At 44.0% G+C, this 23,289-nt stretch overlaps 1 protein-coding gene across 6 annotated transcripts in view; it reads left to right on the top strand.

Moving 5' to 3' along the window:
• Positions 1-404: 404 nt before the first annotated feature.
• The window catches only part of ARID3B (AT-rich interaction domain 3B), a 71,062-nt gene continuing 48,177 nt past the window's right edge, over positions 405-23,289 (top strand). For 5 of the 6 annotated variants that reach the window (XM_032342450.1, XM_032342449.1, XM_032342448.1 and 2 more), the window contains exons 1-2: positions 405-495; positions 3,014-3,645. In XM_032342450.1, the coding sequence (XP_032198341.1) occupies positions 3,091-3,645 (555 nt within the window). In that variant the 5' untranslated portion in view covers positions 405-495; positions 3,014-3,090. Of the gene's footprint in view, positions 496-2,140; positions 2,212-3,013; positions 3,646-23,289 lie in introns of all 6 variants that reach the window. The other variant, XM_032342446.1, reaches the window with a different exon arrangement.

Raw genomic sequence — 23,289 nt, 5'->3', positions numbered from 1 at the left:
GCAGAAGAAAACACGGACACGCCTCGTCCCTAATTTACCTTCCTCCCAACCGGACGCTGCGCCACACCAAACCCGGCAACTAGAAAACAGGCTTAGAGTGGATGCCGACCGGCTCTTTCCAACTCCGCGCGGAAGTCCTCGCGCCGGAACGCCGCGATGTCCGCGCTTTCCCATTGGCGGAAACTTCCGCTAGCGTCAGTCCGCTTCCGCCAACGACTCGATCGGGCGGGGCCGTCCCTCGAAGTCACTTCCGTTTGACCCCGCCCCTCGGTCCCTTTTTGGCCGCTTCCGGCCTTAGGCCCCGCCCCCTGTCCAATGTGGCCCCGCCCCCACCCCGCCCCGGGCTCACGGCTCCGGCCCCGCGGCGCCGCTTCCGGTGCGGGCCCCGCCCCGGCTGTGGCCCCCGGCTGCGGAGGAGTCCGAGACGCAGCTGCTGCGCCGGGGCCTGAGTAGTCGCCGCCACCCACACCGGCGGATCCGGAGTACCCCGCACAGGTAAGCCCCGTGGGGCCCGGCTCCCCCGTCGCGCGGGAGCGGGGGCTGTAGCAGGTGGAGAGGCCGGAGGGGAGGGGAGGCAGGTGTGTGGGGGGGGAGACGCGAAGGCGCGGGCTGGCAGAGCACGGGGCCCGCGGAGGAAAAGTGAGAGCTCTGGGAGGAGAGCCGAAGCGCCCTGCAACCCTTAGGGTGACTTGAGATAAAGAGATGGGAAGAGTGAGGGCCCCCGGGAACTGAGAGGGCGAGGGTAGGTGGGGTTGGGGCGATCGAAGAAGAGCCAGCGGATTGGCTGGGAGGGCTTGATAGAGGTAAAAGTGATAGGGCTGGACTGGGGGGGGGGGGTCTAAAGAAGGCGGCGGGGGGGCGGCTGGCGTAACCGGGAAGGAGGTATGGGGCTTCAAGGGGACCGGGGCCAGAGGGATCCCGGAGCGAAGGTAGCGGGATGGAAGGGGAGGCCGGGCTCAAAGCTTCAAGGAGCCCGTTGCGCCGGGCAGGGTGGTCCGAGAACTTTAGGGGAAATGGGGGAGGGGGCCGCGTGAAGGGATGAAGTGGTTTAGATTTCTGAGACACAAGTTTTCGAACCGTAGGCAAGTGGCATTGTTGTTTGGATCTTTCGGCTTAGGGACGGCGTAGATGGGCTCTTTTGGGGGAGGGTGTGTGTATTGAGTTGTGGAACTGAGTCATCTCAATCTTACTAAAGAGGCAGTGAGACGCCTCCCCCTCTGCCGGGGACAGCACACTGAGAAGATGGTGCCACTGGACAAGAAGCAGTTGTTCAAAGACTGGCAGGACTCAGTTGAAAAATGATTCCTCTTGTGATTGATTGCTTGTAATGATTATAAGGAAAATTAAAACGACCGCTGAATTATTTGCTTTATTCTTTTGTTTAATTTTTTTTACGCTAATTGTTTCTATCCTAAATGAATACTTTTGCCAGCTGGATTTAATGTGGGTGTAAATCTTTTCATGTTACACTATAAAAAGGGCTAAAGCAGAATGAAAGCAGTGCGACAGGCATAACTCACACTTTCTCAAGTGCCAAGAGAGGAAGTAAAGGCAGTAAGAGGCAAATTGGAATTTGAATCTTTCAGATTCCAAAAGGCAAAAGCAGTTCTTCTCAGATGAACAGACAATGAGAATTTTTATCTTTACTTTTTGCCTAGCATTAAAAATTGCACCTTTTCTCCCTACCCATTAAAAGATTAGTAAATGCAAGCGGTTTTTATTGCTGGGGATGTGATTCCTTCCCCATGAATTTTTGAAGATGCTGAAGACATGTAGTATTTTTAATCTTTATACTCAGTTCTAAAACAGTGAAACAATGCAAATATCAAGTCTCGACCTGTGCAGTGGAGCTTCTTTCATGTGATGACAACATGGCACGCCATGTTGCAAGTCCTGTTCACCTAAAATTTGCCCATGCATAGTAATCCATTCAGTTATGGAGACTTGCTGAGGAAACATAACTCAAGTAAGGTTTGTTGGGGCTGGAGCCCTGGAGAGGAGGAAGGGAAAGGAGGAGCTAGAGTGGGAAGAGGGTGTGAAAGGGGGCTGTGTTTGGAGACTGATTGGTATAAGAATGCTGATAAACCTGCCCCCAGAATACTTTTGGCCTGAAAGCCTTTTCTGTTAGCGTTTGTCCTAGAATATCATAGTAGAAGTGAATCAGAAGGAAAGGGCTGTGAAGAGATTTACTTGGCTGTTTATGAAAAAGAGGTATTAGCTTGTTGTTTAGACAATATTGATATCTGTTTCAGTTTAATTAACTTTAAAATCTCCAGAGGAATCCCCCCCCCCCGTTTGTTTTTTGAGTGACCACTGCAATTTGAAACTCTTGCCTCCTTGCATGTTTCTTTCATGTTGTTGAAATTGGATTCTTTTTGAGGCCGTAATGTACAGTTAGCGGGGCTCAGCCTACTTGAAAAGCAGGCTGGCAATTCGATCTGGGAAAATCTGAAAAGTTTAAACCTAAGAGCAGTTTGCTGTGTTCTGCTTTTGTAAGAGCGAACTCATTCTGTCTGCCTGATAGCTCTGTGTCTAGCTAGGACGGTACTTTCTTTCTCTGATGGGCCTGGGAACATAAGCCTCATTCTCTCTTTTGTAGGCAGGCTCTTCTTTCCTTCATTATTGTGATTTTTCATATTTACAACCTTTGTGCAGTGCAAACCTGGTTGCCTTTTCAGTAATAAAGAGGCCAGCGTTTGATAATGTCAAGATCAGGACACAGAGGTTCACAGGCTAGATGCCATCAGGATGTACTTCTTTTTAAACCCACAGCTGTCCACCATTGTTGAGACTCATCCCGCATTTCCTCTCTTAAATCCTGTTCTTCACACTGTTGCCTACCACTCCCCCTCCCTGCCCCCCCACCCTTCCTCCTCCTAGAACCCGGGCTTTAGAAGCATATATTTAGTGTTCAGAACCCCAACCCTTTAAAAGAAAGTCTTTTAATACCTGTTTTACTATTGTTTTTCCCCCCTTGTTTTTTCTTCTTTGTGGTTTCTGTTAATCACTTAAGGTTTAGACCCAGTGTGCCGGCCGGGCTGTCCCTAGCTTCAGAGCCATGCCAGTCGGCGGCTGAAGCTTGAGGCAGCGATGGAGCCCCTGGCACGACAGAAGCAGCCGCGGCAGCCACCGCCACAGCAGGCCCCACACCTGGCGCCTCTGCAGATGGATGCCAGAGAGAAACAGGGACAGCAGATGAGAGAAGCCCCATTCTTGTATGCCCAGAAGCTCGTCGCACAGCAGACTCTCCTTTCTGTGCCCCCCGGGAGGCCATCTGGCAGCCCTACCCTGGGCCCCCTGGCCAGAGGGCCACCGGCCACTGCTGTGGCCCGAGTTTTTGAACAGAGCAACGTGAACTCCGAGCCTGAGGAGGAGGAGGGAGGTCTGGAAGATGAGGATGGGGATGATGAAGTTGCAGAGGTGGCTGAGAAAGAGGCCCAGGCCGCGTCCAAGTATTTCCATGTGCAGAAAGTGGCTCGCCAGGACCCCAGAGCAGTGCCTGGATCTGGTCTGCTTCCAGCACCAGCACTCCCACTGCGTGGCCAGCAAGCTAAAGAAGACCATACCAAAGATGCTTCCAAGGCCCCACCTTCGGTCTCCACAGCTGGGCAGCCGAGCTGGAATCTGGATGAGCAGCTCAAGCAGGTCAGTCTTCATGGTGCAGGGGGTCATTTGTTCTTCCTAAAGGCTGGGCGAGAAGAGTCCTGCCAGAGCCAGCATCTCTGCCAGTCCGCGCCTTCTCACCCCACCTCTGTGACCCAACAGCCTAGCCATGAATAGACTTTAAATTTCTTTTCTCATACTTGTTTTCTTGATTACAGCACTGAAATGTGCAGGTTACTAGTCCTAATATAGATTGTTTCAAATGGGATGTGAAAGAATGTCAGTACAGTCTTTTTTTTTTTTTTTTTTTAAAGGAAGGATGAGGTTGCAACAGTGTTATGCGGGATATCTAAAAATGCAATGTGTGACTCTAATTACAGTTCTTTTAGTGAAAGAACAATCTTGCCTAAGACCATTCCTTAGCTCCAGGCTAAACCAGGATCATGCTTTTTAAGGACAGTTTTGTTGTTTTGCAGTTACATATAGCTGACAAGAAGTGCTTGCGTTGTGTATATTTTCCAACAAAGAACATTACAGACATTTCACTTCACCCTTACATCATCCCCTTTGAAAGAGGAAGGGGTAGGGGCGCCTGGGTGGCTCAGTGGGTTAAAGCCTCTGCCTTCGGCTCAGGTCATGATCCCAGGGTCCTGGGATTGAGCCCTGCATCAGGCTCTCTGCTCTGCAGGGAGCCGGCTTCCCCCTCTCCCTCTGCTTGCCTCTCTGGCTACTTGTGATCTCTCTGTGTCAAATGAATAAATAAAATCTTTAAAAGAAAAAAAAAGAAGAAAGGAAGAAAGAGGAAGGGGTAGACCTCAAAATTCCCAGCTTAACCAAGGCCAGCTTAATTGGTTTTCAAACATAGGTGAGCATCACAGTCCTCCCGAGAGCTTTAAAAAATACAGATTCTAAGGTCTTAAAGAATTATATTGGGGTGGAGCCTAAGGAATCTGTGTTCTTAACCAGGCCTTTGGTTTCTAATTGCTTTTTCCCTTTCTGACCTGCTGTGCAGTTTTTCCTCACCCAGAGAGCCGGGAGTGCTGCTGATGGGTTGTTCCAGGTTAAGTGACTCATTGATGCTGAGACAGGGAGCTCATGACAAAGCTGGTAGTACCTGGATACTTCCTATAAATACAGGCTCTTCAGTGGCCCAGTGGTGCTCTTTGGAAATCCGTTGTGAAGAGCTGTGGGTTTTCACAGGGCGACTGAGAAGTCATCTAAGAAAGGTCCTTTGGAGCCTGAAAAATCAGTGTCTTTGTAGAAAGGAGCCCTGTGTAGTTGATCAGAGTTTTAGCGCAGCGGTGTTTGCAGTGGATTCCAGAGCTTGCAAAGTGGGGTTCAGTTCCCATCTCTTCCAGTTATTACCCTTGTGATCTTTCCGGAGGGCTGTCAGTCTCTCTGAGCATGGGTCTTTCATCCCTGAAGTGAAAATGATGAAGTGTGCCTCTCCCAGGGATGGTGAGTCGTCTGACTGAGCTAATGTGTGGTCGGTCTTCGTGCTCCCTGTGCTCCTCTCTGCGCAGAGCACCATCCTCTGCTGCAGCCCCACAGATGGGACGGGCTGGGCTCAGAAGCAGGCAGAAGATGCTGAGGTGCCCTGGGGTTTTCCCTCGGCTCGCCCCGCGGTAGTGGCTGGGCTGGGACTTGGATCGGAGAGTCCCAGCTTCCACGACAGCAGCAGCCTGGCCGCCAGCCCAGACCCGCCTCCTGGCTGATTGCTTTAGTTTAGCAAAACATCTGTGAGTTGCCTGCAGCCCCCGCGCTGCCTTGTGGCTGGCGGAGTTCCATGCCGGCCGCTGAGTCAGCTCATAGTGGGATCCCGCCCTGACAGCACTGGGAAAGTTCAGGCCCGAGGCGGCTGGGCTGCCCCCGCCTTGGCAGCTGGCCAGCCTCTGCGTGTGTGCGGTCGTTCCTAGAAAGTGCAGCCGCGTGCGAGGAACAAGTGGAGCTCCAGAGCCTGTCTGTCTTCAGGAAGTGCAGCAGGTGTTGAGGTCAAGCCATTAGAGCTTTGAAAAAAGAGACTCTTCAGAAGTGGCGTGTGCACACAAACTCGAGTGCACAGTGGCAGGCACCCAGCGCTGGGTTCTGGGCGAGTCGGCCCCATGACTACACAGCTCAGTGCTCAGGCGCTGGCTGCTGGTTTCTGAAACCCTTTGAGTTCATTTTAAGTTTCTGAGGTGTACTCACTAATTATAGACTGCCTGGCAGAACACCTGCCAGAATGTTTTATAAACACCAGCAGAGCCGAGACCGAATCTCACACCCTAAATTCCCCTTTGCCTTGGATTTGGAGATCGAGAACTGGGTTAGGGGGTCATTGGGTATGGTGACTTTGAAATCTCTGATGCGCCCCTCCTTTTCCTTTTGAATTTAGTTTTACAAAATCGCTTTGGCCTGTGCCCACCTCCTTTGTCTAATCCCATCTTTAAAGCAGTAAATAAAGGGCTCCTAGGTGGCTCAGTCGGTTAAGCATCTGCCTTGGACTCAGGTCATGATCCCAGGGTCCGGGGATCCAGCCCCATATCAGTCTGCCTTTCCCCTTCTTCTCCCTTCCCCCTGCTGGTGCTCTCCTGTGTTCTCTGCTCTCTCACACTCTCAGTGAATGAGTAAAATCTTCAAAAAAAAAAAAAAAAAAAAAAGAGCAAACAATATGCTTAGGGATTTAAAAAAAACCTTTTTTTAAAGTTGTGTTTATGAAGTGGGGCTGAAAAAATATCCCTGGAGAGAGCCTGTAGAAACCATTACAGACCATGAAACTAGCTTTTGTATTGTTGACAGTCTTTTGTTTCTTACGCAGTTAACTTGTAGAGAGCAGAAATGGAGTATTCCTTGCTCCAGCAACAGTTAGAACGATCTTCTGCAGGTAATACAAAATGATCTCACTGTCAGTGTGTTGCCGTGTCCATTTTGTTTTTTTATATAACAGACTTTTACAGAAGCTTCTTTGGGCCAGGCCTGAGCCCCATGGACTAAGGAACTCACAGTCTAAGTAGCGGCCGTGTGGAAACCTCAAGGGGCATTGGGTCTCATTGGGTCTTGGGTTGCAGTAATTTCACTCTATCCTGAGTCAGATGAAGCCCAGCTGCCCAGCCCTAGCTATGTTGCAGATACTTTCTTTTTTCCTTTTTTTTAAAGATATGTATTTGTTTATTTGAGAGAGAGAGAAGGAGCATGAGCTGGGGGGAGAGGGAGAAGCAAACTCCCCTCTGAGCAGGGAGCCCAGTGCAGGGCTTGATCCTAAGACCCCAGGATCACAACCTGAGCCAAAGGCAGATGCTTAACCCACTGAGCCACCTAGGCAGCCTATGCTGCAGATATTTTAAAATAAGTTTTTGTTTCAGACATTCATATATCAAAGTAAAACATTAATTTTGTCTACAGCATAGCTAACATAGCTTGGTCAACTAATAGGAATTCTCAATATTTTGTAAGACTTGGGCAGGGTGGGGGTGCAGGTCAGCAGGCATCTGCCAACCAAAAAGCAAAATTTAAAAAGCTTAAGGACTCTACAGATTACCTTTTGTTTTGTAATCCCTTTCTTAGAACATGTGAAGTCAAAGTAATTTTATGGATTCTCTTTAAAGAAACTCTTAGAAAATAATTGCTTCTTAAGGCCCGGATCGTTAAGACAGAGTATAGTGTTCTCTGACACCAGAGTGATGGGAAGATGGATAATGCCATCGAGCCAGGCATTCTAAAGCCCATCAGATTTCGATGGGCAGAGTAAATAATTGTAAAACAAGGCAACAGACAAAGAACTGAGTGTCCTTTCTCTCGAGGGAGATCAGTAGAGCCCTGTCAGCATACAACCAAGTCGGGGGTTGTTGCTGGCCTGTTAGGGGTGGTTTTCTGTCCTCCTGGGAAGAGGATAGTTCAGGCAATACAGGCTTTGTCTGTCTTGAGCCTTTTAGTGGAGCCAGCTTTCTAGAAGGGTGTAGACTCCCTCCCAGAGAATAGAAAGATGAGCAATAGCTTGATAGGCATGGGAGAGCCAAAGTGTGTATGTTTGATTTTTTGCATACTTGGGCGTCTCCTCGGTCACTGAGTGTGGGAAGGAGGAAGGATGGCTGACTGCTTGGCCTCTGGAATCTATTAGCAAGAGTTTCTCTAAGTAGTAAGGTGCTGTTTCTTGGGGCTAGTCCAACTTTTCTTGGTTCATATTCCATGTCTTTGGAACATTTGTTGCTTTTTGTAAAGATTGTGTGAACTATTGCCTGAATAAAAATAAAGTCATAAACTTTCCTCGGTTTCTTTGTAGGTCTGTCTTGCATGTCCTTAGCTTCTATGGTGGAATCGAATCAGGGGTTCTGAGTTGAGGTTGATCTCCCCACCCTCCCAGCTACCCACCCTGCTCCCAGCTGTTGTTTGGCAGTGTCAGGAGACATGTTTGCTTGTTGAGGCTGTGGTGGGGGAGATACGCTACTGGCGTGTAGTGAGTAGAGGATCTACTGGTAAACATCCTGTCCCACACAGGACAGGCCCCCACAACAAAAGAATTACCTGATCCAAAATGTCAGTAGTGCTGTGTTGAGAAAGCCAGCTGTACATTGTGTAATTAGAAAAAGAACATATGCCATCCTTTCATCAGACACTGCCCTAGACTCTGTTCCTTTGTATTTCAGTCTTGGTCACTGAAGAGTTTGGCAACCTTGAGTTTTCGTCACATCTGCTTTCAATATCTGTGAACTCAATATCTTGAGTTCATGTCTTTCCCCATAGTCACCTAGGTGACCAGTCTGTCACTTAGGAGAGGATTGGGACCTAGAACTTATGCTCTCTCATTTGGCTCAACCAATGGTGCTTCCAGCATAGCATTCCATGATGTCTAAGATGTCTGTGGTGATTTGTGACATAGCTTGGTTGCCCTTTTAGACTTTAACCCCAAAAAGTTAAGGCATAAATCCTCAGCAAATGTGTTAATTAGTAACAGATTTAATTATTAAATCAACATTGGTTTTGGAGCCAGAAGATGTGGATTTAGATCCTAGCTCCACTGTCTGCTCGCTATAGTACTCAGGACAGGTGTCCTGACCTGGCACTCTGAACCTGTACTTGCATGTATCCCAGAGGATGGAAATCATAGTCTCCCACTGTGCTCAGGGAGCAACTGTAAAGTTGTTACCAAGGTGGAGGAAGAGTACAAGTATGAAACATCTTTGTAAATTTATACCATCATACAAAGGCTGGGTCAGATTGGCGTTAGTGCTGAAATACTTTTTGAAGTGGTAATTCTTCAGTCTTTACTACTTTTGTAGGTAAGATGCTCCATAAATCCTAGACACTGCTCTGAAACAGTTCCTTTTCAAGTTTCGCAGAGCTGTGACCAAACTCTCTTATTTCCAGAATTCTCTGAAACATTTCAGGATTATGTGAGCTGAAACCACTGCCTTTTTTTTTAAGTCAACACTTTAAAAGCTGCTTCTTTCCACGTTAAAATAGGGCTGTGTGCTTGTTTCTTCTTTAGGTAGAACTAAGCTTTATTTACAATGAATTCTTTTTTTTTTTTTTTTAAGATTTTATTATTTATTTGAGAGAGAGAGAGGACATGAGCAGGCAGAGGAGCAGAGCTCCTCCCCACTGGAGCCCGATGTGGGGCTGGATGCCAGGACCCCAAGGTCACAACCTGAGCTAAAGGCAGATGCTTAACCAACTGAGCCACCAGGCGCCCCGAATTTACATTGGATTCCTATAAATACATGGTCTAGACTTAACTGAGGTCCTTACCCTTCTTACCAAACATGATCCCACCACACACATCTGAGATCCCATCCCCCTCCTAATTTTCAGGGACTCGCTTCATCAGAGAAAGGCCTATTTCCCTTATTCTTCGGACCCACTGGCTTCTGAAGCTTTTTCCACCTTCATACGTGTTCTGCTGTCTCCCACATTTTTAATGTTTTTTTTAAAGGTTTTATTTATTTGAGAGAGAGACTGAGAGACAGAGAGCATGAAAGGTGGGGGAGGATCAGAGGGAGAAGCAGACTCCCTGCTGATCAGAGAGCCCGGTGTGGGACTCCATCCCGGGACCCCAGGATCATGACCTGAGCCACCAAGATGCCCTGTCTCCCACATTTAAAAACAACAACAACAACAAAAAAGACTCCTTTAATCCATAAATCTGTTTGGGTCATTTGTTACAAGGGAATTAGGAGTCATTTTTTAAGAAACTTTCCCTGGTGGACACATCTCCTTCCGGGTTAGTTCCCGTTGTTCCCCCAGTGGAGCCTCTCAGAGGCACTGTCTGCACTCTCTATCTCCACTTTGTCACCTCCAGCTCGCTCCTCAGCTCACTTCAGTCTAGACTCTGACTCTTGCATGTTCCTGACCTTCCTCTTGGTGAGGCCTCCCAGTGACCACCATGTGGCCGAGCCCCGCCTACCCTCACCTCACTTGATTTCTCAGGGGTATTGAATACAGTAGACCCCTCTCCTTGAAACATTCTCTTCCTTTGCTTTCTGTACCCCCTCCGTTGCCTTATTTTCCTTTCTCTGTCTCTTCTGTCTGACCACTAGAACCCCAAGTTCCCCAGGGTTTAGTCTCCAACTGTCTTCTCTTTATCTCCCTCCCCGGGCAATTCTGTTCAGTCTCACGGTTTTAAATACTATCCACAAGGCTTTCGCTCCGGTATGCATTGTTCGAGCCCACTCAGATATTTTACTGGCATCTCAAGTTTAACACATACAAACCTGAACTCCCTTACAATTACTTCCTCCTTTATTTCTCCATCTCTGTAAAGGACATTTCTGTCCATTTAGTGGTTCATACCAGAAGCCTTAGAGTTAACTGTCTCTCATACCTCCTACTCTATCACTCCATCTGGTGGTGTCCAGTCATCACCAGGTCTTATCATTTCCCCCATTTTTTTTTTAAATTTTTTTTAAAAGATTTTACTTATTTATTTAACAGACAGAGATCACAAGTAGGCAGAGAGGCAGGCAGAGAGAGAGAGGAGGAAGAGAGAGAGAGCCTGAGCAGAGAGCCTGATGTGGGGCTCCATCCCAGGACCCTGGGAACATGACCTGAGCCGAAGGCAGAGGCTTTAACCCACTGAGCCACCCAGGCACCCCCTTTTCCCCCATTTAAGTGTCTAGAATTCTGCCCCATCTCTCCTCCACTGTCATCTACCTAAACCAAGCTACCTACTTCCTGCTGGCGCTATCAACAAGTGTCTGTGTCTTCCCTCCCCCGTTCTAATCCATTCTCTCTACACAGTAGCTAGAATGATCTTCTAAAACACAAATCAGATATGTCACTCCTTTAATGCCATCCAAGTATGATGTCAGTTGCTCTGATTGTAAAAGTCAAAATCTGCAAAATCTGATCCCTTCCTGTTTGTCAGCCTTATTTTTGCAAACGTCCTCACCTATCACTGTACTCCTGTACTACGCCAGCCACCCTGGCCCTTTCACATGTTGGTCCTGCCTAGAACACCACTCTAGGCTAACTCTGTCCCGCCTTCGGTTCTCCCCGGAAACATCACAAACATCACTCCCTCAGTGCCACTGCCTTCACCTTTAGTGCAGATGAGGTTATATCCTGTCAATGAACATTATCCTTTTATATTTGTGTGATTGTTTGGTTTGGTATCTGATTCCTGTACTAGATCGTAAACTCTAAGAGAACAGGGACCCTTCTGCCTCGCTTATCATGTATTCTGGTGCCCAGCAGAGTGATGGCAGGTGGTATTTGTGTCTTCCACTGTCTTTTACTTTCCCCTGTTTTTGTTTCTGTCATTTAACGCAAATGGCATCATTTCATTTTTTAAAGCAGTCTTAGATTCACAGCAAAACTGATCGATTTCCCACACCACCCCTGCCCCAACCTATGCGCGGCCTCCCCCACTATCAAAAGCCCCCACTTGGGACGCCTGGGTGGCTCAGTGGGTTAAGCCGCTGCCTTCGGCTCAGGTCATGGTCTCAGGGTCCTGGGATCAAGTCCCGCATCGGGCTCTCTGCTCAGCAGGGAGCCTGCTTCCCTCTCTCTCTCTCTGTCTGCCTCTCCGTCTACTTGTGATTTCTCTCTGTCAAATGAATAAATAAAATCTTAAAAAAAAAAAAAAAAGCCCCCACTAGTGGGGTCCATCTGTTGCAATCGATGAACCTGCACTGACACATCATTATCACCCAAAGTCTATAGTTTATCTTAGGGTTCACTCTTGGTGTTGTATGTTCTGTGGGTTTTGATAAACGTGTAGTGGCATATATCCACCATTGTAGGATCGTACAGAGTAGTCTCACTGCCCTAAAAATCCTCTGTGCTCCACCTCTTCATCCTACCTTCCCCTTTAACCTCTGGCAACCCCTGACATTTTTTTTTCTTTTTATTGTCTCCATAGTTTTACCTTCTTCAGAATACCATATAGTTAGAATCATGTAGTATATAGCCTTTTCAGATTGGCTTCTTTCACTTAATAATATACATTTAAGATTCTTCCATGTCATTTCATGGCTTGGTAGCTCATTTCTTTTTAGCTTTGAATAATTTTCCATTATTATACCACAGTTTTTTTATCTGTTCACCTACTGAAGGACATTTTCCTTGCTTTGGGAATATGAATAAACCTGCTATAAAAATCTGGGTACAGGTTTTTCAGCTCATTTGGGTGAATACCAAGGAACACAACTGCTGGATTATGTTAAGAGTATGATTAGTTTTATAGGAAGCTGCTAAACTGTCTTCCAAAGTGGCTGTACCATTTTGCATTCCCACCAACAATGAGTTAGTGTTCCACATCCTTGCCAGCATTTGGTGGTAGTGGTAGTAATGTTTGGTATTCCGGCCTTTTTTTTAAAAATTGAAATTATCATTGAGATAATTATAGATTCACTTGCTGTTATAAAGAGAATAATTCAGAGAGGTCCCCATACACTTTGCCCAGTTTTCCCCAATGGTAACTTTTATTTATTCTTATTTTGGTTTTTTTTAGATTTTATTTATTTGACAAAGAGAGCGCATGAGCAGGGGGAGGGGCAGAAGGAGAGGGAGAAACAGACTCCCCTGCTGAGTGGGGAGGGAGCCTGACTCAGGGCTTCATCCCAGAACCTTGAGACCATGACCTGGGCCAAAGTGTCAGACACTTAACTGACTGAACCACCCAGGTGCCTCCAGTGGTAACATTTTATAAAACTATAATATCACAACCTGGAGATCGGTGTCATTATCTACTGATCCTGTTTAGATTTTCCAAACTTTACTTGTATATTTAGTTGTATGTTTAATATATCTTCTGAAATTCTTGTTACTTAATAAATGCATTAGAAGCTGTAGCTTTCTCTCAAGGTCACACTTTTGCTGGACACCACAAATATTGGTATGTAACTTTTCATTGGTTAGTACTAAACATTTCATTATTTTAGTTGTCATTGCTTCTTTAATCCATGGATTATTCAGAATGTTTCTTAGTTGCCAGATATGTGGGTTTTTAAAATATATTCATTTATAGCTTTATAATTAACCTCTAACCATTGTGGTTAGAGAGCTGGTATGATAATAATTTCCTGGAATTCGTTAAGATGTCCTTTGTGTTGGCTTTATATATGATGAGTTTCTATAAATTCTCCATGTGTGCTTGGAAAGAATTAAATTTTCCTTTTGATAGATGTGGGGTTTGTGTATCTGTCTGTTGGATCAAGCGTATTATTAGCTGTATTAATCAAATCTTCCTTATCCTTACAAAGTTTTGTTTGTGTAATCAGTTTCAAAGAGAGCTGAATTAAAGTATTCCAAGGTAGGATTGGCTTTCTTTTGATGAGTGTTAGTATTTTTTTTTTCTTACACATTCCACTCTTTATATCTTAAAATCACAAATAAAAGACTTACAATCTCTGCCTTTTTATTAAATTAATTTAATCCGTGTAGTTAATTAGGATTGGTGGTACATGTGGATCTATTTCTGCCTTCTGGCTCTGGATTTTCAGTTTGACTGAGGGTTCTCTTTGCTTCTTGTTTTGTCCTCTCCTGTCTTTTGTTCATTTGATTGAGGTTTTTTTGTTTTGTTTTGTTTTTTAATTCAGCCTTTGTCTCCTCTGCTGGTTTAGAAGTTACATTTCTGTTTCTGTTCTTTTCTTGGTTACAATTAGATTTTTACCTTGCATTCTTGACTTTCAAACAATAGTAGGACTGTAGAGATTCTAGTTTTAACTTCTGCTCCACTCCCATCTTCCAGTCTGTTGTGGCCAGTATTTTAGTTCCAGTTTGTTCTAACCCCTCCCCCAAATTAGTTTTTTCCCCTAATACTAATGGCAAGTCTTTAGACTTCTCAACAGGTGTATCTGGGTTTTTTTGTTTGTTTGTTTGTTTTAAAGATTTTATTTATTTTATTTGACAGAGAGAGAGATCACAAGTAGGTAGAGAGGCAGGCAGAGACAGAGGGGGAAGCAGGCTCCCTGCTGAGCAGAGAGCCCGAGGGGCTCGATCCCAGGACCCTGAGATCATGGCCTGAGCCACCCAGGCGCCCCTGGTTTTTTGTTTTGTTTTGTTTTGTTTTGTTTGTTTTTTCTCTCCATGACTTCCTACAGCCCACTCTCTCACTTTAGGCTTGGTCTTTATACTTTTTTGCAAACTCTTTTAGCAGAGATTTATATACAGTAAACTTTAGTCTTGGTATGTCTGAAGAAAGTTTTTAAATTTATATCTTTATTTTTCTTTATTCTTGTATAATTGATCATAGCTTTTAATTCTAGATTGACACTGATTTTCTTTTTCTTTTCTCTCTCTTTTTTTTAAAGATTTTGTTTATTTATTTGACAGATAGAGATCACAAGCAGGCAGAAAGGCAGGCAGAGAGAGAGGGAGAAGCAGGCTCCCTGCCAAGCAGAGAGCCCAATGTGGGGCTCCATCCCAGGACCCTGAGATCATGACCTGAGCCGAAGGCAGAGGCTTAACCCACTGAGCCACCCAGGCGCCCCTTCTTTTCTCTCTCTTTTTTTTTTAAGATTTTATTTATTTATTTGAGAGAGAATGAGCGAGAGAGAGCATGAGAGAGGAGAAGGTCAGAGGGAGAAGCAGACTCCCCAAGGAGCTGAGAGCCCTATGCGGGTCTTGATCCCCGAAGTCAGGGATCATGACCTGAGCCGAAGGCAGTCACTCAACCAACTGAGCCACCCAGATGCCCTTCTTTTCTCTTTTTAAGTAGGCTCCATATCCAGTGTGGAGCCCAACACAGGGCTTGAACTCAAAACAGAGTCAGATGCCCAACTTACTGAGCCACGCAGGCACACCCCCTCCCCGCTTTTTTTTTACGTGGACTCTGATTTTTCTTAACATTTTGATGATGTGATTTCATCTCTCCTAGCTGCTCTTTTGTTGTTGATGTCTGTTGTCTAATTGTCACTTTTATGAATCCTTTTTCTCTCTTGTGACTTTTAAGATTTTCCTTTTTGACTCTTGTTATTTTGCACTTGCACTTCCGTATTCTAGGTTTGGACTTACTTTTATTTGTTCCAGTTGGGCCTTGTTCTGCTTGTTCAACCTGACCTGAGTCTTTTTTTTTTCTTTGGCTCCTCTTTTTCTTTTTTCTTTCCCCCTGACCCTCTCATTCATTCTTCTCTGTATCTTTTATAGCCTGATCTCTCTCTGTCATCCCCCTGCATTCTGGAATATTTTCACATTCCATTTCCCAATCTTGAATTCTCTCTTCCGCTCTGTCTCCTCTGCTCAATAACTTAAAAAATTGTTTATCTTAATATTGTGTTTAATTTCTGTACTTTTTTTTTTTTTTTAAAGATTTTATTTACTTATTTGACAGACAGAGATCACAAGTAGGCAGAGAGGCAGGCAGAGAGAGAGAGAGGAGGAAGCAGGTTCCCTGCAGAGCAGAGAGCCCGATGTGGGGCTCGATCCCAGGACCCTGGGATCATGACCTGAGCCGAAAGCGGAGGCTTTAACCCACTGAGCCACCCAGGCGCCCCTGTACTTTTTTTTTTTTTTAAGATTTTATTTATTTATTTGACAGAGAACACAAGTAGGCAGAGAGGTAGGCAGAGAGAGAGGAGGAAGCAGGCTCCCTGCTGAGCAGAGAGCCCGATGCGGGACTCGATCCCAGGACCCTGAGATCATGACCTGAGCCGAAGGCAGCGGCTTAACCCACTGAGCCACCCAGGCGCCCTAATTTCTGTACTTTTTTTAAAAAACTTTTAAAAAATCTGCCTGTTTTTACCAATTGGTTTCTATTCCTTCCTTTAAGGTCTTTGAACATCTTTAACTTTTTAAAAACTATACTACGGAACTGTTAGAACTTTTTATTATGGACATCTGTAGTGTACAAAAGAGAGGATGGTAACGAGCTGCCTGTGTCCTTTACTCAGCTTTCAACAATTACCAACATTCTGCCATTCTTTAAACATGCTTATGTTAGAGATGCTTTTAGATGATTCTCTTATCATTCTTGGAGTGCAGGTTCTTGTCATGTTACTCTCCCATGTGGTGGTTTATTACCTCTTGTGGTGTTTTTGTTTTTCCAGCATAAGCTCATTTTGAGTTGGGATTTGGTTCCATGGGAGTCCCATGTGCTAGATTATGGAAGCATTCCTAAGGGGAGTTTTGTCTGCTCCTCCGCGGGGGCCCTGCAAGTTTAGCTGGTTGTCATTGTTTTGGAGTGATATGAATTTGGAGTCTCCGTCTGTGCCTGGTGAGAACCTGGGCTTCTGTCTCTCATGGACCCTGTTTTTCCATGAGGGCCATGACAAACAGCAAAGTTCCTTATTTTTCCAGGCCAGTGGGCAGTTTTTAAAGCCCCAGTTAATGGGAGATGGAAGTGTAGTTCTTCTGGCCCTGACTTTATGCATTTATCTCAGTGCTGGGTCCTGGCATGCAGTACACCTGCAGCCTGGACGCCTCCCTCTTGGGATTAAATCCACCATCCTCAGGCCTCAGATGTTAAGAACCGTATCCAGGTCCTTCTCCCTTGAGTCCTACAGCTTTGGCACCTGCTCACCAATGGTTAATTCCTTCTTGTTTCTGGCCCTGAGGACTCTGCTTTCTGTCTTGGTTTCAAGCTTAGCTATATGTGTAAGGAGTGTGGAGTGCTGGATTTTTTTTTTTTTTTTAAGATTTTATTTATTTATCTGACAGAGATCACAAATAGGCAGAGAGAGAGGGGGAAGCAGCCTCCCCGCCGAGCAGAGAGCCCAATGTGGGGCTCGATCCCAAGACCCTGCGATCATGACCCCATCCGAAGGCAGAGGCTTAACCCACTGAACCACCCAGGCGCCCCTGCTGGATTTTTTCTAGCATTTCTGAGTGAGGTTTTCTTTGGAGAGGGAAGGGAGCAGTGGACTTCATATCAGCCTGTCCTCGGTCATGGTTTTGTTTGCTGGGTTTTTTTGTTTTTTATTTTTTTTTAATATTTTATTTATTTATTTGACAGACAGAGATCACAAGTAGGCAGAGAGGCAGGCAAAGAGAGAGATTGGGAAGCAGGCTCCCCGCTGAGCAGAGAGCCCAATGTGGGGCTCGATCCCAGGATCCCAGGATCAGGACCTGAGCCAAAGGCAGAGGCTTTAACCCACTGAGCCACCCAGGCGCCCCAACTCCTGTTTTTGATTTTATTTTTTTTTTAAGATTTTATTTATTTATTTGACAGATAGAGATCACAAGTAGGCAGAGAGGCAGACAGAGAGAGAGAGAGAGAGAGAGTGAGAGGAGGAAGCAGGCTCCCTGCTGAGCAGAGAGCCTGTCTCAGGGCTCTATCCCAGGACCCCCCGGGATCTTGACCTGAGCCAAAGGCAGAGGCTTTAACCCACTGAGCCACCCAGGCGCCCCCTGTTTTTTATTTTAATAGCTTAGGCTTTTGACCTCTTGTGTGCCAGGTACTTGCCTTATTTCCCTGAGTTGTGTGAGGCACGCCCTGATATTATCACCCTTTATGTGTTTATTTTACAGATGAGGAAAGAACTGTGTTCCTTATGATCTCAGAGTTGGGAAGCTGGGCTATTAACCCAGGGGGTCTGACTTCAGCCGCCAGGCTTTGCCACCTCTTGTGCTCCCTGTCGCTCCATTCCAGATAGAGCAGGGCAAGGATAATCTTTTTTTAATACTCACATTACTCTAAAAGTAACTTTGATTTCTTTTTTCTCATTGTCAGAGTAATTCAGACTTATTTTAGGGAACACGAAAAATATAAACATTTGTAAAAGAGAAAATATAATCACCATAACCACGTAACTTAGATGTAACTGTAAATATTTTCTTGTGCAGTTGACCCTTGAGCAACATGGGTTTGAACTGGTTGGGTCCGTTGATATGTGTATTTTTCCCCGAAAATATAGTACAGTACTGCAGATGTGTTTTCTCTTCCTGTGATTTTCTTAAATAACTGTTTCTATTTTTTAGTTCAGTTTTCTGTAAAAATACAGCATATTATATATATATACACATATATATACACACACACACATAATATGTGTTAATTGTATGTTATCAGTAAGACTTCTTGTCAACAGTAGGCTATTGGTAGTTAAGTTTTTTGGGAATCAAAAGTTACACTGAGATTCTGCACTGTATGCGGGGTCAGCACTCCTCATTCCTAATCCTGGTGTTGTTCAGGGGTCAACTGTATTTCCTTTGCGTTTAAAAAAAAAAAAAATGCCTGTAGGAGCACCTGGGTGGCTCAGTTGGTTAAGCATCAGAGTCTTGGTTTCAGCTTGAGTCATGATCTCAGGTCCTTGGATCAAGCCCCAGCTCAGGGCTCTGAACTCAGCAGGAAGTCTGCTTGAGATTCTCTCTGTCCTGCCTCTCTCCCGCTGGCCCTCCTCACAGTGCGTGTTTGCACTCTCTCTCAAATAGATATATAAATCTTTTTTAAAAATGCCTGTGATTTAAAAAAAAAAAAATGCCTGTGAAAGGCATTTCATATATGATTTTATGCCCAACTTTTGTCACCTAGTAGACCATGAGTAATTTTTATCATTAAAATATATTGTAAAGAATTATTTTAAATGTTCAGTTTTTTTAAAACATATTACAGAAGTTAAATTAACTTCAATAATTTTAGAAATATAGAAATGTATAAAGTAAAGGCCTGACTTCCAGCTGGTCATTGTTGTTAACACTTGGTACTCTGTGTCTTTTCAGAACTTTCTTCTTTACAAATGCATTTTGCTTGTTTTTAACAAAAATAGGAACTCTACATGTTATTCTGTAAGGTACTGTTTTACTCAGTGTTATGGCTGTCTTTCCCTGTGTGTTCATAATGAGCTACATATTAATATTTTTATAAGCATTTATCTCAGAGTTATATAAGTAATATGAATAGATGCTCAGGAAAATTAAAGCCACATAGGAAGACACAGAATAAAAATTCATAGTTTAAAAAAATACAGTGTCCTGGGGCACCTGGGTGGCTCAGTCGGTTAAGCTTCTGCCTTCAGCTCAGGTCATGATCTCAGGGTCCTCATCGGGCTCCCTGCTCAGCAGAGAGCCTGCTTCTCCCTCTCCCTCTGCCTGCTGCTTCCCTACTTGTACTCTCTCTCTCTCTCTGTCAAAAAAATAAATACAATCTTTAAATACATGTATATACACACACTCATATATATATGTATATATTGTTCTGTTGCATACTCTGCTCTCTTCCATCCCACCCCACCCTGTCTGGCAGGAGGCTAACCTTTCTGGCTAGCCAGCCATTTGGCATGAATCAGCCTGTAGGGCTTTTCCTATATGTTTACTTACTTAACTGTATAGTTGCAGAACGTGTTAGAGAAGAGAGAGTGCGTGTGTTTGTGTGTGGTGTGTGTTTAGTATAAATTAAACTATCTTTGTAAATGCTGTGTAACCCTCTACACTGTGTCTGCATTTCTGTGGTAGGTGAGATTATCCTAGAGATTGTGTTTGTTGTATCAGAGGGTATATGTATATTATATTATCTTTTCCTGTTTGCCTTTTTATTTGTTCTTGTCTTACCCTGCTTGTGGCCTTTTTTTTCCCTTTCTTTTTTTTAATTATAAAAACTACATGAGATTACCCTCCTAACAAAACTTTAAGTGTGCAGCACACATTAACCATAAACAATGTTGTCCAGAAGATCTCTAGAACTTTTTCAACTTGCATGATGGAAGCTTAAACCCTTTGAACAGCCACTCTTCATCTCCCTTCCCTGCCAGACCACAGTGACCACCATCCCCCTTTCTGCTTTGGTGAGTTTGACTATTTTAGTTACGTTATGTAAGTGGAATCATGCAGTATCTGTCCTTCTGTGACTGACTTAGTTCACTTTCATTACATTTAACTTTTTATTGAGAGATTTACCTTATTTAACATAATGCTCTCCAGGTTCATCCATGTTACCACATCCTATCCTGTAGGATTTTCTTCTTTTTAGTGACTCAGTAGTAGTCTGCAACTGAGTAGAGTTGACACACAGTGTTACATTAGTTTCTGGTATACAACACAGTGATTGCACAAGTCTCTACTTTATGCTGTGCACACAGCAAGTGTAGCTCCCATCACCATGCAACACTGTTACAATATCATCCACTAGCTTCTCCCTACTACACCTTTTATCCCCATGATTTACTCATTCCATAACTAGAAACCTTTCTCCCCCTCACCCCTTCACCCATTTTGCCCAACCTCCTATCTCCCTCCCCTCTTGCAAAATCAGTTCATTCTTCTCAGTTCACTCATTTATGGGTCTGTTTCTGCTTTTTCTTTGTTTCTTTTGTGTATGCATTTGTTTTTTAGATTCCACATATAAGTGAAATCGTATGGGTCTTGTCTTTCTCTCTCTGACTTATTTCACTTAGCATTACAGCCTCTAGGTCCGTCCATATGGTTGCAAATAGCAAGATCTTACTCTTTTTTATGGCTGAATGATAGTCCTCTTCGTGTGTGTGTGTGTGTGTGTGTGTGTGTGTGTGTGTGTGTGTGTGTACACTACATCTTCTTTATTCATTCAGTCTGTCAGTGGGCTTTTAAGTTGCTTCCATATCTTGGCTCTTGTAAATAATAAATAATACTGCAGTAAATATAGGAGGGCATGTATCTTTTCGAATTAGTGTTTTCATTGACTTTGGGTAAATACCCAGTAGCGGAATTACTAGATCATACAGTATTTCTATCTTTAAATTTTTTAAGAGTTTATTTATTTATTTGACAGACAGAGATCACAAGCAGGCAGAGAGGGGGGGGTGGCTCAGTCCCAGGATCCTGAGATTATGACCTGAGCCTAAGGCAGAGGCTTAACCCACTGAGCCACTCAGGCGCCCCTCTCTATTCTTTAATTTTTTAAGGAACCTCCTTACTGATGTGGCTATACCAGTTTGCATTCCTTCCCACAAACAGTGCACCAGGGTTACTTTTTCTCGACTTTTTCAGCAACACTTGTTATTTCTTGTCTTTTTTTTTTTAAGATTTTTATTTTTAGGTAATCTCTACATTCAACATGGAGCTTGAACTCACAGCCCAAGTTCCACTCACACACTCACGTGTTGCACTGACTGAGCCAGCCAGGCGCTCCTTGTCTTTTTGATTCTGACCATTTAACAGGTGTAAGATGATATTGTGGTTTTGATTTGCATGTCCCTGGTGGTCAGTGGTGTGGAGCATCTTTTCCTGTGTCTGTTGGCCATCTGTACATCTTTGGGAAAATGTCTATTCAGGTCTTCTGCCCATTTTCAACTCAGACTGTTTGAGGCTTGGGGGGTGTTGAATTGTATAAGCTCCATATATATATTTTGGATATTCTTTATTGAATATGTCATTTGCAAATATCTTATCCCATTCAGTAGGTGGTCTTTTGTTGATGGTTTCCTTTGCTGTGCAGAAGTTTTTTAAATTTTGGTATAACTCCAATAGTTTATTTTTGCTTTTGTTTCCCTTGCTTATTTAGACATGTCTAGAAAATGTTGCTAGGGCCAATGTGAAATAAATTACTGCCTGTGTTTTCTTCCAGGATTTTTATTGTTGGAGATCTCACATTTAGGTCTTTAATCCATGTTAAGTTTATTTTTGTGTTTAGTGCGAGAAAGTGGTCCAGTTCCATTCTTTTGCACGCTTTTTGCTTTTTGCATGCTGTCCAGTTTTCCCAACACTACTTATTGAAGAGACTGTCTTTTCCCCACTGTGTATTCTTTCCTCCTTTGTTATAGATTAATTGACCATATAAACATGAGTTTATTTCTGGTTTACCACATCTTTGTTATTCATTCATCCGTCAATGAACACTTAGGTTGATTCCATATCTTGATTATTGTGAACCATGCTGCAGTGAGCATGAGAGTGAAAATACCTCTTCAAGATCCTGATTCTTGGGGCGCCTGGGTGGCTCAGTTGGTTAAGCATCTACCTTTAGCTCAGGTCACGATCCCAAGGTCCTGGGATCGAGCCCTGCTTTGGGCTCCCTGATAAGTAGGGAACCTGCTTCTCCCCCTCCCACTGCCTCTCCCCCTGCTTGTACTCTCTGTCTCTGTCAGATAAATAAATAAAATATTAAAAAAAAAAAATCCTGATTCTTTTGGATAAATATTCAGAATTAGGATTACTGTATAATATGGTAGTTCTGTTTTCTTATTTTTTCAGAAACCTCCATACTGTTCTCCATATTGGCTGTACCATTTTACATTCCTACTAACAGTGCACAAAGATTCCAGTTTCTCCACATCCTCTCCAATACTTGTTATTTTATGTTTGCTCTAATAGTGGCCATCCTGACAGATGTGGGGTAATATCTTACTGGTTTTGATTTGCATTTCTGTAATGATGAGTGTTGTTGAGCATCTTTTCATGTGTCTGTTGGCCATTTGTATGTCTTCTTTGAAGAAGTGTTTATTCAAGTCTTTGCCCCCTTTGTAATTGGTTTATTTGGGGCTTTTTTGGCCATAAGTTGTAGGAGTTTCTTTTTTTTCTTTTTCTTTTTTTTTTTTTTTTTTTGAGATTTATTTATTTAAGGAGGGATGGGGAGAGGTGTAGAGGGTAAGGAAGAGGGAGAGAAGCAGACTCCCTGCTCAGCATGGAGCCCAACATGGGGCTGTGTCTCATGACCCCAAGATTATGACCTGAACCGAAATCAAGAGTTGGGTGCTTAACCAAATGAGCCACCCAGGCGCCTGTAGGAGTTTCTTACATCTTTTAGATATTAACCCTTAATCAGATATATGATTTGCACATATTTTCTTCCATTCTGTCTGTTGCCTCTTGCTATGTTGACTGTTCCCTTGGCTGTGCAAAAGCTTTTTATTTTGTTGTAGTCTCATTTGTCTTTTTACTGTGGTTGCATGTGTCCTATCCAAGAAATCATTGCCAAGACTAACGTCACAAAGCTTCCATCCTGTATTTTCTAACAGGAACTTTATAGTTTCTTTAAGTCTTTTATGTATGGTATAAGCTAAGAGTCCATTTTCATTCCATGCATGTAAATATTTGGTTCTCCCAGCACCATTTGTTGCAGGGACTACCCTTTCCCTGTTGTGTATTCTTGGTACTCTTTCAAAGATCAGTTAACCATATGTGTGCTCGTTATTTCTGGACTCTGTTCTGTTCCCTTGCTCTATAATTTATCTGTCTTTATGCAAATACCATAGTGTTTTGGTCACTGTGGTTTTGTGATTTTTTTTTTTTTAAAGATTCTTATTTATTTATTTGACAGACAGAGATCACAAGTAAGCAGAGAGGCAGGCAGAGAGGGAAGGCAGGGGAAGCAGGCTCCCATCCCAGGACCCTGAGACCATGACCTGAGCCGAAGGCAGAGGC

This window comes from Mustela erminea, chromosome 5 (assembly GCF_009829155.1).
Source record: "Mustela erminea isolate mMusErm1 chromosome 5, mMusErm1.Pri, whole genome shotgun sequence".
NCBI lineage: Eukaryota > Metazoa > Chordata > Mammalia > Carnivora > Mustelidae > Mustela > Mustela erminea.
This window is presented reverse-complemented; position numbering and strand designations above follow the sequence as displayed.